The sequence below is a fragment of the Propithecus coquereli genome, unplaced genomic scaffold (genome assembly GCF_000956105.1).
Source record: "Propithecus coquereli isolate 6110/MARCELLA unplaced genomic scaffold, Pcoq_1.0 Scaffold307, whole genome shotgun sequence".
NCBI lineage: Eukaryota > Metazoa > Chordata > Mammalia > Primates > Indriidae > Propithecus > Propithecus coquereli.
The window spans coordinates 2575488-2591346 of record NW_012148697.1 but is presented as its reverse complement, the minus strand read 5'-3'; the positions used below and the strand labels follow the sequence as shown (position 1 = coordinate 2591346).

The window sequence follows — 15859 nt, the reverse complement described above, 5'->3', positions numbered from 1 at the left end:
CCAAAGCAGGGGACGCGGGGCTAGCGGTGGAGGAAGCGTCTGGTTTGGGATCTCTCCCCAAGCAGGAGCGGGTGTGATTTACCGAGGTGAGGAAGGAAAGGGGTGGCTGCAGATGTGCGGGGCCGCGGGGCGAAATCGGAACGGAGCCTTTGGGTCCAGGGCCCTGTCAGCTGCCGGGGGAGGAGTGAGGGAGGCGCTGCGAGGACCGACAAGGCTCCGGGCACAGGAGGAGGAAGAGCCAACAAGGAAGCCCTCAGCGCTGCGCCAGCCGTGCTGGTTTTAAGCACAGCGACCGTGCGGAGCTGCGCTGAGCTTCAGGAGGCTGAGGACTGAAGCTTGCTGGACTCAGCAACACATACGCATTTGGTGACTCTGTCACCAACATTTTGCTGGCACAGGGAAATGAAGGCCTGGTTGACAAGCTTCAAGGGAGAACGGGAGGAAAGTGGAGACTTAGAATGAATTGTGCTGCAGTGCTAGAGGCGACCTCAAGGGAGGGTTTTGTTATGACCTTCGTCAGCGCTGCAGCCGCGCCTCCTACAGCGCTGTCCCCAAAGGCCTTTCCCCAAGTGGGAAGCTCACGAGGTCAGAAACCAGAAACCGTGCCCTCTAACCCTGCCCTATTGCCGATTTTCTTGGCGACCTTGGGCCGGTTACTTAACTTCTTAGCATTTTGGTTTTTCTCACCTATAAAATGAGCAGGACAATCCCTGCCTTTTCCATCTCAGCTGCATAAACATCGGGTAACATCACTTACGTACCCATTCTGCCTTCTGTCTGTGTGTTTGACTGGTGTCTCATATAAACGGAATCACACAGTATTTGTCTTTTTTGTCACTGGCTTATTTCACTTAGCATGATGCCAAAATTATGCTTCATCTTGTAGGATGTCAAAATTCTCTTCCTTTTTAAGGCTAGTATTCCATTGTATGTCTAGGTAACATTGGTTTATTTATCTATTGCTGGATACTTGGGTTACTTCCACCTTCTGGTAATTGTGAATAATGCTGCCATGAACATGCACGTAGAAGTATCTTGAGACCCTGCTTTCAATTCATTTCAATATACACCCAGGGTGGAATTGCTGGATGGTAATCCTACTTTTCATTTTTTGAGGAACCGCCATGTTTTCCACAGTGGCTGCACCATTGTACATTCCCAACAACAGTGTACATGTACAAGGGTTCCAATTTCTCCACATCCTGGCCAGCACTTGTTATTTTCTGTTTTCTTTTGTTTTTTTGATAGTAGTCATCCGAATCGTTTAGCCCATGGTAAGTGATCAGGATGGTCACTATGACAATCAAGTGAGGTTAACAAATCAGAATGTATTTTGAAAAAGAATTGTGTTTGTCAGGAAAACGGAAAGCACTGAAAGGAAATTCAATGAGGGAAATTGGGTATACAGGTGAGGTAAAGGCTGAAAAGCCACACAGCAGAAAGTCATTAACACATGTGCCTAGAGCAGAGGACAGAGGACTGTTACCAGTCCATCGGCTGGGGTCGCCCAGGGGAAGCCAAGGTGGTGAGGGGAGCTATGGAGGCCGACAGGGAAAATACCTGGCTTCTCCCACCAGGGCCTCCTATTGACCAAACCTAGCTAGAAGCCAAGGGACAGAAGAGTCCGGAAACAGCCTACAGCAGTCAGTACAGCCTCCCACATCCCCCAAAACAGGGAGAGCAGGGACGGCACAGTCTTCTGGGGCAAAGAAGCCAAAGATCTGTACACTAGTAAACTGCTGTGTTATTTATCCGTATTGCACTTCAAAATACACAAAAGACCTCCATGCCATCACATCTTAAATTCACCATAGCCATTTTTAACGTCTAGCAAAACAGGCTGGGGTTTTCAGTCAACGGCTTTGGAAAGCATCTATTACTACAAAGGCTTTCCGGCACCTTTACAGCACTGAAATTGACAGCTGTTCCCATTCAGTCAACATAGGCCTATTATTCTATCTTTGCAGCAGGCTTGTCAGATCGTAGGCAAAGAGAAGAGACCCTGTCCTTAAGGAGCACCTGGCACAGCCTTAACAAATGAACTGACAACCATGAAAGTGAGAACGCAGATAAAGTGCACCTAACTGACTAGCAGCAGCAGGAAGCTGAAGGGACAAGCCCTGGGAGGTCTGGAGGAGTGTGACCTGAGAGGAACCACAGGCAGACACTCTCCAGGAGGCTCTAAGAGAGGAGGGCGTGTGGGAGTCACCTGGGAATAGATCAGGACTGACTGGAATACGGACAAACTTATCAGAGATCTGATGATGAGTCAGGAGACCTGGGCCCAGAGATGTCTGGAAAGGCGAACCAGACACACAACCAGGAGCACCACCACCAATTCTTGCACGTGGAGCATGAAAGAGTCAAGGATATTGTCAAGCCTCTGGCGAAAACAAGGAAGAGAAGAAAGAAGTAGGTTGATGTCAGTGGGGGTTAACCCTTCCTCTATCAACTCCACGACAAGTGACCAGGATGGTCACTTATTTTCAAGTACGGTATCAAGTCAGAAAGCAACCTACCCAAAGAAACCACCCAAGTCCTGCAGCTCTGAACGTTTTATTAATAAAAAATTAAATTTTGAAATAATTGTAGATTTGCATGCAGGTGTAAGGAACGGTAGAGCCTGTGTACCCTTTACCCTGATTCCTGCACCTTACAAACTGTGGTAGACACCGACAGTAAGGACCCTCAACATTTGCACCAGCAAAGGGTCCCTTCAGTGACCTTTCACAGTCACGGCCACTCTTCCCCCTCCAGCTTTTAATGCTGACAGGAATTATCCTGGCCGTAGGGCGCCTGCTCCGAACAAAGAACAGCGTGAGGCGCTGGGAGGGTGACTGCGGAGAGACCTCACGGCAGGGCCTCCATCCCCGCCGCGTAGGAACACCACTGAGGTCCGCCCAGGCGCTGCCCGAGCACTTACGCGCAGGTCGCCGGCACCGCCTCTTCCGCCGCGACCGACCAACCGCCGCCCGAGGGTCGAGCAGAGCCGGAAGTGGACGGCAGCCTTGCGCCCCCGTCGCCCTGTCCGAGATGGCGGACCTCCACCGCCAGCTACAGGAGTACCTAGCGCAGGGTAAAGCGGCCGGGCCGGCGGCCGCGGAGCCGCTGCTCGCCGCGGAGGAAGCGGAGGAGTCCGCGGCCGGGGACGGGCCGGCGGGGGCGTGGCTGGGCCGCACGGGCCTGCGCTGGACCTGGGCGCAGAGCCCCGCGGAGCCGGCGGCGGCGGGCCCGGCGTGCGTGCCAAGGGTGACGCGCGGGCAGCGGCTGGCGGCGGGCGGCGGGTGCCTGCTGCTGGCAGCGCTCTGCTTCGGCCTGGCCGCGCTCTACGCTCCTGTGCTGCTGCTGCGCGCGCGCAAGTTCGCGCTGCTCTGGTCGCTGGGCTCGGCGCTGGCGCTGGCGGGCGTCGCGCTGCTGCGGGGCGGGGCGGCGTGCGGACGCCTGCTGCGCGGCGAGGAGGCGGCGTCGCGACCCGCGTTGCTCTACGCGGCCGCGCTGTGCGCCACGCTGTACGCGGCGCTGAGTCTGCGCAGCACGCTCCTCACGGTGCTGGGCGCCTGTGCGCAGGTGGCCGCGCTGCTGGCCGCGCTGTTCAGCCTGCTGCCCTGGGGCGGCGGCACCGCGCTGCGGCTCGCGATCGGCCGCCTGGGCCGCGGCGCCGGCCTCGCGAAGGCTCTGCCCGTGTGAGAGCCCGCGTCGTCGAGAAGGACGAGGAGCCAGCGCCGGCCAGCACCGTCGGAGACCAGCCAGCCGAGCCAAGGACTGGGCCAGCCGGTTCCGAGACCGCCCGCCGCGACACGGCCCGCAGACACCCGGAGGGCGCGGGGCGAAGGCCCTCCCTTGACTGTGCAGGCCACTCTGTGGACTTTGAGCGCCTGCTGCTGCGTACGAACAGTTTCAGAAGCTCCTAGATTTCAGCGTTTTGTGCTGTACTCGGCTCGGAAAAGAGATTTTGTCACTGAATTGGCGATGGTGTGCTGTGACACGGCAATTGAGGTTGCTTTAGCATTGTTTGGTCTTAGACTTGAGCTGAGAAAGAAAAAATAGCTCTTCTTTGAATTAGCTGCTTTTGTGATTTTTCTCAGTTTTATCTTTTATCTTCTTGTCATTTAAAAAATCCAGTGGTCGATGTTTAGTTACAATAACTTTCGGTTTTGTTTGGCTGTAGGTAAGACTTGGAAATTATTCTCTTCAGTATGAATCTAGAAGGATATCAGATTAAACATTGAATTTAGCCATTGGATTTTTTAAAGTACTTAGTTAAAACGGTTAATCTCGGTTATTTTCTTCAGAGAAACTGCAAATATGGTGCTTTATAACATGAGAGGAAATTAGTTCTTTATTAGACACGAAAGCAATGGACCGAAAGAAATTTTCTGCCCTCAAGAAAATGGTATCCAGTAAGGTGCCAGTAAAGGTAGTAGAGGTCTCTCTGCAGAACTGGGCTTGGAATCCTGGCACATAGGAAGATCATTCTACACCTAGAATTCCCATATTTGGTGGTGAACATAAATTTTCTGTGAGCTCTGATTATCACTCCTAATTTTATGGTTTGCTTTTTAAACTGTATATTACAATTTTCAGACAAATCTTAAGGTGCTTTAGATGCTTTTTCATATTTAATTGCTAAATTTCCTTCATTTTAGGTTCAGCGCTTTTACCCACCTTAATTTATTGCCAGAAAGTATGGGCCCAATATTCTGATGAGTTCCAAAAAACTACATATTTTGTCAATAGCTATAAACCAAGAAGTAAAATATTTACAATTTAAAAATTCTGTGCCAAGGATTCTCATGGTTGGTTGCACATCAGAATTACTTGAAGAGCCCCACTCAGCTCAATTAGTCTGAATCTCTGGGAGGTAGGACCCAGGCATCAACATTTTTTTTAAAGCTCCCCAGATGATTCCATGTCCAGCCAAGGTTGAGAACCACTTCTGTGCATTGGCTTGCACAGTTTGAAAATAATGTTTTCCAGAGCTGGATTCCAGTGTTGCCTTAATACAGTATGTCATGCAGCAACAGAGCACTGTTTCTTCCTCCAGCCCCCAAACTTTGTGTTCCTACGTCAGTGCCCTAAGTCCTGCCCCAAGAAATGACACTGAAGTGGCCAACATCCACACTCTAGGCTTAGTATTTGCTAAGAATACTGCCTTATTTCCCTGTCATTAAATAAAGTTACCTACCTCAAGAGGGTGCTTACGAGAGCAAATGCAGAGTTTTCAGGGATTTATTTTTTTAATTGGAAAGACTTGTGCCATTAGTTGCTCTTTCTAGTCCCCTAGTTAAATTTGTTCTAGTTCTAAATTTCTCTAGGATTTGCGTGGCTGAAAATTCTATAATGTTTAATACATTTTTATGTTCATGCTATTCTATTTCTTAAGTAAAATTTTAAAATTTCTGCGTCAGCTGGTTGGGGTGGCATGCACTTACAGTCCCAGTTACTGGAGGTGGGGGTGGGGATCACTTAGCCCAGAAGTCCTGGGTCGTAGTGCACTGTGCTGACCCAGTGTCCTCACTAAGTTTGGCATCAATATGGTGAGCTTTCAGGAGCAGGGGACTAGCAGGTTGCTTAAGGGGGTGTGAACCAACCCAGGTTGGAAATGGAGCTGGTCAAAACTCCTGTGCTGATCATTAGTGGAATCACACCTGTGAGTTGCCACTTCATTCCAGCCTGGACAACATAGCCAGACCCCATCTCTTAAAAAAAAAATGCTTCCAATGTTTCTCAAGAATTCAAACAATTCAAAATTGTTTGAAAATTATTATAAAATTCAAAGCATATCTAGTATGTATTTTGGCAGTTATGTTTTAAAATGTTATATATATCCTGAGTATTTAATAAATGCATAATGTAGAGACTTCTGTTTTCTCTAAATGAATTCTCAAAATGTGATCTAGTAATATGCTTACTGAGGTACTGTGTTATTAAAGTTAAAGCCTAAAGTGTTAATAAAATTCTTTCCACCTGAATCTCAGAAAAAGAAGCCTAATCTTGATACGGGTTTGGTCTCTGGATCCCTTTTTAGTTCCTTGGAACATGATTATAGTTTCTCTCTTTTTAAGTTATACCAGTGGAGGGTAAGGAAAGAATATCCACAAACCTAAAGCAATCTTGAGCCTCCTAGTAGTGTGTTTATGGTGGGGTGTTGATAAAACGTTTTTAATTTCAAAGTAAAAAAAATTACTCACTTGGAGTCTCTAGGTGAGTGTGTGTGGTCAGCACTTTCTCACTTCAGAAAAACAACTTTTACCATTGTTTTACATTCCTAGAGAACCAGCTAGGAGACTGTTATACACTATCAAACTGTCAGTGTCCCTTTTCCAAACAAACAACCACTGAGACTTCCAGCACCGCTAAATATGTCAAGTAAACTTGATTCTGATGCCAAACAGAAGCTGGCAATGTAATGAAATGTTAGAGTGGCCATAGGAATGTCCTTTTAATAATAAAGTTTTTTTAATATTCGTATATAGACAGTATCATGGCATATCTCAAAACTGAATTTTTGGCTTCCAATCCAAACTGAACCAAATGTTACATTTATTTAAAACAAGAATTTGCCATGAACAAGATCTTTCTGGCTTACTATGAGTTAGAACTGTCCTCTGCCTTAAACAATGGTATTTCCACATAGCTAGTGTAGAAGGAGAAGAGATTTAAGTTTTGCAAAACTTTCAGGAGAGATTTTGGTCCATTCCTTTTCAACGTAATGTGTGAAATGATTTAAAGTTATCAGAAGGGTATGTGTAGTTAGCCTGGCTTACGTCAAGTTCCTCTCCTCACAGAACAAGACAATGTAAATCTAAAGTGTCATTATTTAGGAGATGCAAAGAAGGGAGAGCCCTAGTGGGACAGCCAGAAGTTTTAAGTTTTTCTTCAGGGTATACTTTTCCATCTGCTAGCGCGTGACTGACTAAGGCTTTGAACCTACTTCAAACTGCATTAAGTTTTCAAGCATTCCTCACTATAACAAAAATAGTGTGACAGGATGGCTAGACGAGAATTTGTCAACAAACAAGTTCCCAGGTGAAGTTAATTAGATGGCCTGGGCGCTCACATCAAGTATGTGTATAAATACAGCAACGACTGTATACCCTCAGCAGATGAGATGCATTGGAAACCAACGGTTCCCTTAAGGCAAGCACGCCACAACTGGTTGTTTTCTGTTAATTCTTGCTTAAATCACATTCTGTATTCATACAAAAACAACTTAATGTTTTTTCTCTGACAAACTGTACACATAGAAACAAATTTCCAATTGGACATGAACTTAAATTTGTGGAGGTGCTCCATGTCTCATGACCCAAAAAAAAAAAAAAAAGAGATTCCAGCTTTTATCTTCACAAAACAACATGGGATTTAGAGCAATGAGGGTGGACAGGACATGAGACCAGCTACTCTGGGTAGCCAGCAGCAGTCTCTTCATCTTGAAGACCTCATTAGGGGTTCCTGGGAGTCAGCTGCCCCAGAAAGGAGCTCAGGGCTACAGTGGTGCAGGCTTCCTTTTGTTTCGCTTGGTTAAGTCCGCAAGAAGTTCTTAAATACTGTCCAGAGTGGCCTCGATGTGCTCAACCCCAACTTCTACCGACCCCTTCCACCCACCCTCGACGCACCTCGCCTTGGTGGGCCAGAGTTCATGTTACTCCCTCTACCCCAGTTACTGCCACTCCGGCCCCCTCGAGAAGGGGTGCCACTCCCTGGGGGGCCCCCAAAAGGTTCATCTCTGTGGTATCCATCATGGTGATCTCCATCCAAGGAGCTGGAACGTCCCGATTTTGGCACTCTCTGGGAAGGTCCTGGGCCCCCCCGGCCTGAAATGAAACACAGATTTCACTTGTGACTTTTTGTATTAGCAATTGTTTGCCAATAACTCCTAGTATAAACTTTTACTATCTGATGACAGCAGACCACTTCTGGAATCTTCTGGGAAGACTGGCAATGGCATTCAGAACACTAAAAGGTGAACCTTTGCCTCTTTCTAATCACCAGGGTCAAGAAGTCCATGTCCCCCAGGGCTGTGTGACAGATAGCAGGAAGCCAAGAGGTAAGCATGGAGCACTGTCAGGGAGACCTGCACCACACTGGGCCGTGTGCCCAGACCATAAGAAGGCATATCTTCACCCTCCTATGCCAACAGGGTATTCTGAGGCACGGTTTGAAAAGCACTGAGTTGACTTTGGAAGTAAGTGCTGCTGTTAATGACAAGTGCTCCAACTAGGATAAGTGTTTACTGTGATTGTTCTGTGACATATGGCACTTTTGGCTTCCTTTTACAAAGTTAGTGAAATACAATACTTCTCGAAAAATAAACGCACATAAAACACTGGCTTTCAGATCATTTCTCCCAGGCACAGCTTAACTTGTTTCAGACTTGCACATACAAATGTGCATTAAAATTAAGGTATTATTAAAATTCCTTCTTTTAAAATTTTCTCATGAAATAGATAGGATTTGGTCCTATCTCTCATATGCGCTCTCAGAAGACTTACCAACTTTATTTTGTGTTAAGTTTTTTTTTTTTTTTTTTTTTTGAGACAGAGTCTCACTGTGTTGCCTGGGCTAGAGTGCCGTGGCGTCATCCTAGCTCACAGCAACCTCAAACTCCTGGGCGCAAGCGATCCTCCTGCCTCAGCCTCCCGAGTAGCTGGGACTACAGGCATGTGCCACCATGCCCAGCTAATGTTTTCTATATATTTTTAGTTGTCCAATTAATTTCTTTCTATTTTTAGTAGAGACGGGGTCTCGCTCTTGCTCAGCCTGGTTTCGAACTCCTGAGCTCAAACAATCCGCCCGCCTCGGACTCCCAGAGAGCTAGGATTACAAGCGTGAGCCACCGCGCCTGGCCTGTCTTAAGTTTTTTAATGCAATTTGAATCTAGCAGAGATGAAAAAGCTACGAGAGTTAGTCAAAGGAACAATCTTGGCTTCTTTTCTTATGAAGTGCCACTTAGGCCCTCCTGAGGGTGCCTGGGCAGAGAAGTTGACAGCTACCACATCTCTTCCACACTAGCCACGGGCCTTGGCCAGGGGACCTACCACATGTCCCGAGTGCCCATGAAAGTCGCCCACAATTATAGCACACCAACTAGTAATAAAATGTGTTTTGGGGCAGGGAGACCTATTGGAGATACCTGAGGTAATTTCTGAGTGTTTTGCTCTGAGAAAAATCAAACTATCAAGAACAAAAGGCAGAACTTTGCAATGGAAGGACTGTAAACGCAAAGCAGGTCGACTTGGGGAGCGGAGCACAAGCTGGGGCACACGGGCAATAGTCTCTCCAGCAGCCTCCAAGCCGCGCCACACACATGAGCAGAGCTGTAGTTAGCTGCGGTGGCTAGCGCTCCAGGCTAAAAGTGCTGCCTGTAAAATCAAGATCCAGAGTCTCAGGTTGTAGAGATAAGCTACTCCCTGGAAACACCCCTACAGACCATGTTCCCCAGAGTCTTTGTGACTTTGGGCACAAGCAGTGTTCCTCTGGGCTCAGGCTAAGAATAGCACCACAGAACCAAGAAGAGGACAACTCTTCCCCTCCCACCAAGGACACCCTCGCAGGCGCTGAGCAGCCATCAGTTAGAGCAGGGGTCTCCAGAAAGGAAGCCCAGCAGAAAGAGTGCTGGGGCACACTGGCAGAGGGCTGGAGTGGAACCTTGAATGGGCAGGGATTCCTAGAACAACTGGGGTCATGTGCAGGGCTGAGCTTGCAGTCCCTGGGTGACAGCTCCAACCAGCACTCACACATTTGGGAGCATGTGGTTCTGCATAGCTTAGGCCCCAGGGATATGTGCTACAGGCACAGGCGAGGACTCACTTGGCCCCTGCAGCTCCTGGTGCTGTAACCACTGCCCTCTTACCTTTGCCTCCGCGGTCCTCAGAAGGGCCCCCCGGGGCCTCCATTTCTCTGTGCTCAGAAGTACCTGGCCCGTCATGCCAAGGGCGCTTTCGAGGCGGTAGGGATGCCATGTCCATGCCTTGCAGAGAAGAGGAGCGCTCTCTGCTTGCAGGGGAATGCCCGTCGTGAGGGGGATGATCAGGGCGGGGAGCATCACGGAAATGTTCATGACCTGGCCCTGAAATAAGCAGCAGAGTCTCCTCACAGTAAAGAACGGCATGACCAAAAGCAGAGGGAAATGATACTGCTGAGTACCCATGAGAGGCCAGGTGTCAGTCACCGTGGACACAGAGAGGCCACGATTAGAAACCAGCATACCCCAAAGTAAGAGGAGGCAGGTAGGGTCCAGAGACATGGTTCTCAGATGTTTTAGTATGACCACATCTCTACATTCTTAAAAATTATTGAGGACCCCCAAAGAGATTTCATCGATGAGTATTATATCTACTAATATTTACCATATTAGCAATTATAACTGAGAAAATTTTAATTCATTTAACTTTATTTTTCAAAAACAAAAAATATTTAGTAAAAGAAGTGGTATTGTTTTATATTTAGATAAATCCCTTTAATGCCTGACTTAATAGAAGAAAGCTGGATTCTTCCATCTGCTTCTGCATTCAGTCTACTGACACAGAACGCTGTAGCTCCCTCGTGGACCCCTGCGAGGGCCTCAGACCCTGCTTTTCGAGCTGCTGGTCTAGAGCCACCACGAGCCGCCCGGCGAGCAGTTCTCCTTCCTTACCTGGCTCTCTGTTGCCATCCCAGGAGTCTGGCTTCCGCCCTCCTTCAAAGCGAGGGAACTCGTCAGGAGTGGGGAGTAAACCCTTCCTTCCTCCTACACAATGAAGCAAACAGCAGTGTGCTCAGACTGTTTCAGCTGTGTCACAACCACCTAACTCTGCCACCTTGTCCTTCCAGGCCAGGCGTCCTCAGCGCTTGCTCACCTCGTGGGGTACCCCGCCCTCGACCTCTGAGATCTCGTCCTCGGGCGGCTTCATCAGAAGCATCAAAATTCTCCTCTGGACCAAAGTCTTCGGGACCAGGAAAACCATCCCTTCCCCTGGGGGGAGCACGGCCCTCGTGTCTCGGGGGAGCGCCTCTTCTGAAGCTGTAAAGGAAAGACAGCAGAATGTCCATCTCATGGAATACCTTGCTCTCTAGGTTCATGCTTCAAAGAAGCATAATGATATGAGAAAACAAGATACAATGTTAATTGGGTAGAAAACAAAACTATATATTTTTTAAAATTTTATTAGTATTATTTTTTAGAGATAGGGTCTCACTCTGTTGCCCATACTGGAGTGCAGTGCTCACTGCAACATTGGGCGCCTGGGCTCAGGCGATCCTCCTTCCTCAGCCTCCCAAAGTGCTGGGATTATAACCGTGAACCACTGCACCCAGCCAAACTCACTCACTCACTCTCTCTGTCTCTCTCTCTCTCTCTCTCTCTATATATATATATGTCTTCAGGACCTTTTGTGAATCTAGAAACTATATATTTTTTAAAGTCTACATTGTACAATCCTAATATTAGAGGCAAAAACAGACAGGAAGGAAATATACTAGAATGTGAGGTTACCTTAAGTTTCTTTTATGCTTTTAGGAATAATAATAGTGGTGAACATTTTTTAAGTGCTTAAATCATAACAAGTGCTGTATATGTATTATTTCATTTCATTTCATTCTCCCAACCCCCATATGAAGCTGGTACTATTATTAACTCTATCAGTGAGTACACTGAGGCCAAGAGTGCTGGTGTCATGTATTTAAGGACACACAGTAAATGCCAGTTGTGATTTGAACTCAGCCCAGCCTCTGTATCACTGCCTCCCAAATACTTGCCATCATCTACATCTTTATGATGAACACTTATTACAAACATAATCAGAAAATCGGGGGTGCAGATCATGCCTTCCAATTATACCAGACTTGTCGGGGAGAGGTATCTGCTCTGCCATTTGTCCCGGCCCACAGCCCCCACTCAGGGACATGCTTAAGTGGCCAGGAGCTGACTGAGCTCCCCAGCAGACTGGCAGACAACTTCCCTTCTCTTTCAGGAATTTTGCAACTGGGAGACTAAGTTGGCTGGGAGTCTTGCTGAAGCAGAGAGGTTACAAGGAAGCCTGAGGGAAGAAGAGAAAGTGGCCTGCAAGCAGAGAAGGTGCAAAAGCACACCAGGAGAGGCCAAGGCACCGGAGGGAGGTGAGCGGGGGGCAGCCTGCCTGCGGCCTCCTTCCAGGGCGTTTCCCTTCAGTTATCTTCCACTCCGATCTTCTACTTTGAAGATTGTCAAACTCAGAGTAAAGTTGAAATAGTGTAATGAATACCCACAGATCCTTCGCCTAGATTAATCAGTTCTTGACGTTTTTGCCACTTGCGCTTTATCTTGTTTACCAAAGCATTTTCTAAACCATTTGAAAATCAGCTGATGACAATATGATGCTTCACCCTGAAATATTTCAGTATGTTTCTTCTAAGAACAAGGGCTCTCTCCTAAACAACCACAATATCGTTACCACTCTCAATGATGTGATATTAACAGATTGCCCAATTCAAATTTCCCAAATTGTCCCTAAAATGTCCTTTACAGTTGATTGTTTTTAAATATAAAACTCAATCATGATTATATGTTGTTACTCAGTTGTCACGTCTCTTTGGTCTCCTTTAATCTAGAATAGTCCCCTCCTGTATTTTTGTCTTTCATAACCTTGACATTGTTGGCAAGAACTGCTCAGACTTCCTCATGGCGTCGGCGTGTCTCGCTGTTGCCGGTGTGAGGGTGGCGTGGCGACCAGAGTCTGCCGCTGCAAAGGCACATTTTCTCCTCTGCAATTGACAAGCAATCTGTGGGGTGATTCTGTGGCACCGTGAGAACATTCTTTTGCCCGGTGGTTTTAGCATCCACAGATGATCCCTGCCTGCATCAACCACTACACTGATTGCTCATGAAGGAGGTGGTTTTCTAATTATATCACTCTTCCTACAGGTATTACATGGCGTTCTGCTGTAAAAAAAAGAGCTTTCTCTTTGCCTCCACCACTCCAGCTATCTTTTTAACACCCTTCTTGGTCCTAAGGTAACTTGACCAACTCATGCTTCCTGCAAGCAAAGAGGGTGTGCCCAGGACACTGGCTGGAATCACAAGCTATTAAGGGTGGAACTGGCCTCGAGGAGATGAGATGGGGAGCCGGGAAGAGGCTCGGCGGGGAGCACTGTTCCCCTGAAACACAGCAGGATTCTTCTTTTGTGCAGGCATCTACTACACAACGGCCTTAGTTAGAAAGGGATAGAAAGACTCGAATCTGCACTAATTAGAAAACACCTCCTGTTATGGACTACATTCTTATGTTGAAGCCGTAAACCCCAGTGGGATGGTACTAGGTCCTAGGAGATGGGACCTTCGAGAGGAGAGCAGGGTTGGATGAAGTCATGCGGGTAAAGCCTGATGGTGGGATTAGGGCCCCTATAAAAAGAGACACCAGAGAAAGCTTGTGCTCCCACCCATGTGAGGACACAGTGAGAAGGTAGTTATTTGCAAGCCGGGAAGAAAGTCCTCACCAGAAACTGACCCTGCTACACCTGATCTAGGACTTCCAGCCTCCAGAACAGTGAGAAAATAAATTCCTGTTGTTCTAAGCCACCCAGTCTGTGGTGTGCTGCTATGCAGGCCTGAGCTAAGACTCCTGCTACTGGACTGAGCCTCTCAAACACATCTGCCCACGGAACAGATTCACTGATTCAACCCACAGTCGCTGCACGCCGGCAGTGTGCCGGCACTGCTGCTCTGGGTCCCGAGGGCACATGCAGTGGTGAACAAACCAAGCCCCTGTCCTCGGGAAGGTGACACGCTCACAGGAGACATGGGCAATAAAGACTGCCTATGCACACAGCCTGCGCGTGTTCAGGCAGGGGCAGCGTGAGCACCAGTCCCCGGCACGGGAGTGTGTGTGGCACCTCTGAAGAACAGCAAAGCTGTGACTGCACATGAGCCTAGGCGGTGGGTCTGTCACCGACAGATGAAAGACAACACAAATCGAGACAGAGTAAAATGTAAGATGCCGTACAAGATGCCGAGATTCAAGAGATCAGTGAAAGCTATGCTGATGCCGAGCTTCCGTGAGGCATAAAAAGCCACTGTGATGAGAGTGCTTGGATGTCACTGAGAGGCCTTTAGGGACACCGGGAGCCCTTAAATCTTTGCTGTAAACCCGCCCGAACAGCAGCTCCCCGTGGCCCCTGCTGTCACCCTTCCTGGACTGCCACGGGCCAGGCTTTCCTCACCTCCCCTGAGGGCGGGGATGGCCAACCCTAACTCAACCACCTACTGCCAACAGTGTGAGAAATGACACTGAAAGACACAGCTGGATGGCCAAGGGGTAGCCCGCAGCTGCAGTACAGGCAGGGGTGCTGAACAGCAAGGGCCTGGAGCCCGGCTCCGACACTGGCCACCTGTGCGACCTCAGAAAGCCCAGAAACCACTCTGATTCTCGGTCTGGTCCCTCGTCTTTAAGATGGGGAGGTGGCAGCTGCATCTATCTCACAAATCCCTTAAATAAAATTCCTTAAATTAAAATATTCCTTAAGTAAAATTCCTTAAATGAGATAATAATTTCCTAAATTAAAACAAATTCCTAAAATTAAAAGAGGTAACAATATTTGGCACAGAGTTAATATTCAATTATCACCATCACTGATAATATTTTGAGTCTCATTTAAGGTTTTACTAAATCCTGGTTTTTTCCTCCACATTTATTCTATTCCTTTTATGGCTCAAGCAGGCTGAAAGTTCAAGCCTGATCTAAGTTTAACGGGAAGATTATTTTTCAGTTTGGTTTGACTTCTTAAGATCTTTAGGCAATTACACAAAAACTGCATCTATTTCGCAATCCCTTTATTTCCAGTCTAGGTATCTGTCTCATATTTCATCCTTCTAATCAGTTCTAATCTCATAGTATATTGATGCTCCCATCTCTTTAAAAGGACCAAAAAATAAACAAAGACTTCTAAACCGTAAAGATTGTTTAAAGACCCACATAAAGGTTACAAAGCATAATTTCTTTTTTAAAGTCTAAATGTGAAATCTACAGAATGCAGCGCAAGCCATCCATGTAGCACTCTCTCCCCGAGTAAACGAGGACAGAGGCCTTTGTTGAGAGAACAGATTAAAAGCTCCAGGGAAGATGGAATGGACCCCCAAAGTATCTGTCCCACCTTTCTTCTCTGCGCCCTCGAAAACGTGGGTCATCAGGATCCCGGGGGAACCGTTCGTCTCCGGGTCTGCGGCCTTCCCACGCCCCTGGAGGGCCTCGGGCTGCACCCCGGCCATCCCCCTCGCTGAACTCCCTGTGGTCAGGAGGAAACGGAGGCCCGGGGCCCCCTCGCCTCCACTTCTCCTCTTGTGGTAAAGGTCCTCCTCGCCCCTCAAATTCACGTAACCGGTGGCCAAAGCGCTTGTCAGGGTGGAAGTCGTCTGGTCTGCTGAAGTCATCAGGGAAGTCGGGGTGAGGGCCACGCCTATCAGGGGGACCCCTGCAGTCCTGGCCACCCCGGAAAGGCCCCCTCTCAGGCCCATGCTCAGGGCCGCCGCTCTGCTCATGCCGCCTCTCTGACATCGGGCCCATGTGATGGTTTGGAGGGCCGCGGGAGTCACCTAAAGGAAACAAAGCTGACTTTTACCAAGTCTTCCAGGAAACCTGCCAATACAGGTCTGACCTGCAGCATCTTCATGTTTCAGAATGCATTCTTTTATTTAGAACGTTTCCCCTCCTTGGTTCTCAGCATACTGAGGAGACAAATGTCCATGAGGCATCATATAATGAAAAGAACACAAGCTTTGGGGTGCAGATTTCAACTTCATTGCTCATTAGTTAAAGTAACTTGCCCCAGGGGAAGTTACCAGTCTCAGTGAGATCAGCATTGTCTGTCCACTTCCTAGTATGTGTATTCTAGAAAACATGAGTGCTTC

General features: G+C 47.9%; 2 protein-coding genes across 3 annotated transcripts in view; one reads left to right on the top strand and one right to left on the bottom strand.

The window, feature by feature from the left end:
* Positions 1–2937: 2937 nt before the first annotated feature.
* Positions 2938–4075, top strand: SFT2D3 (SFT2 domain containing 3). The gene has a single exon (XM_012649919.1). It carries the CDS (start codon positions 3034–3036, stop codon positions 3685–3687), a length of 654 nt encoding a protein of 217 aa, XP_012505373.1. The 5' UTR covers positions 2938–3033; the 3' UTR covers positions 3688–4075.
* A 3087-nt stretch (positions 4076–7162) lies between these two features.
* Positions 7163–15859, bottom strand: part of WDR33 (WD repeat domain 33) — a 102084-nt gene continuing 93387 nt past the window's right edge. Inside the window, exons 17-21 of one of the 2 annotated variants that reach the window (XM_012649949.1) lie at positions 15106–15544; positions 10839–11002; positions 10637–10729; positions 9854–10069; positions 7163–7814 (exon numbers count right to left, since the gene is read on the bottom strand). In XM_012649949.1, the coding sequence (XP_012505403.1) occupies positions 7585–7814; positions 9854–10069; positions 10637–10729; positions 10839–11002; positions 15106–15544 (1142 nt within the window). In that variant the 3' untranslated portion in view covers positions 7163–7584. The remainder of the gene's footprint in view (positions 7815–9853; positions 10070–10636; positions 10730–10838; positions 11003–15105; positions 15545–15859) is intronic. The other variant, XM_012649950.1, reaches the window with a different exon arrangement.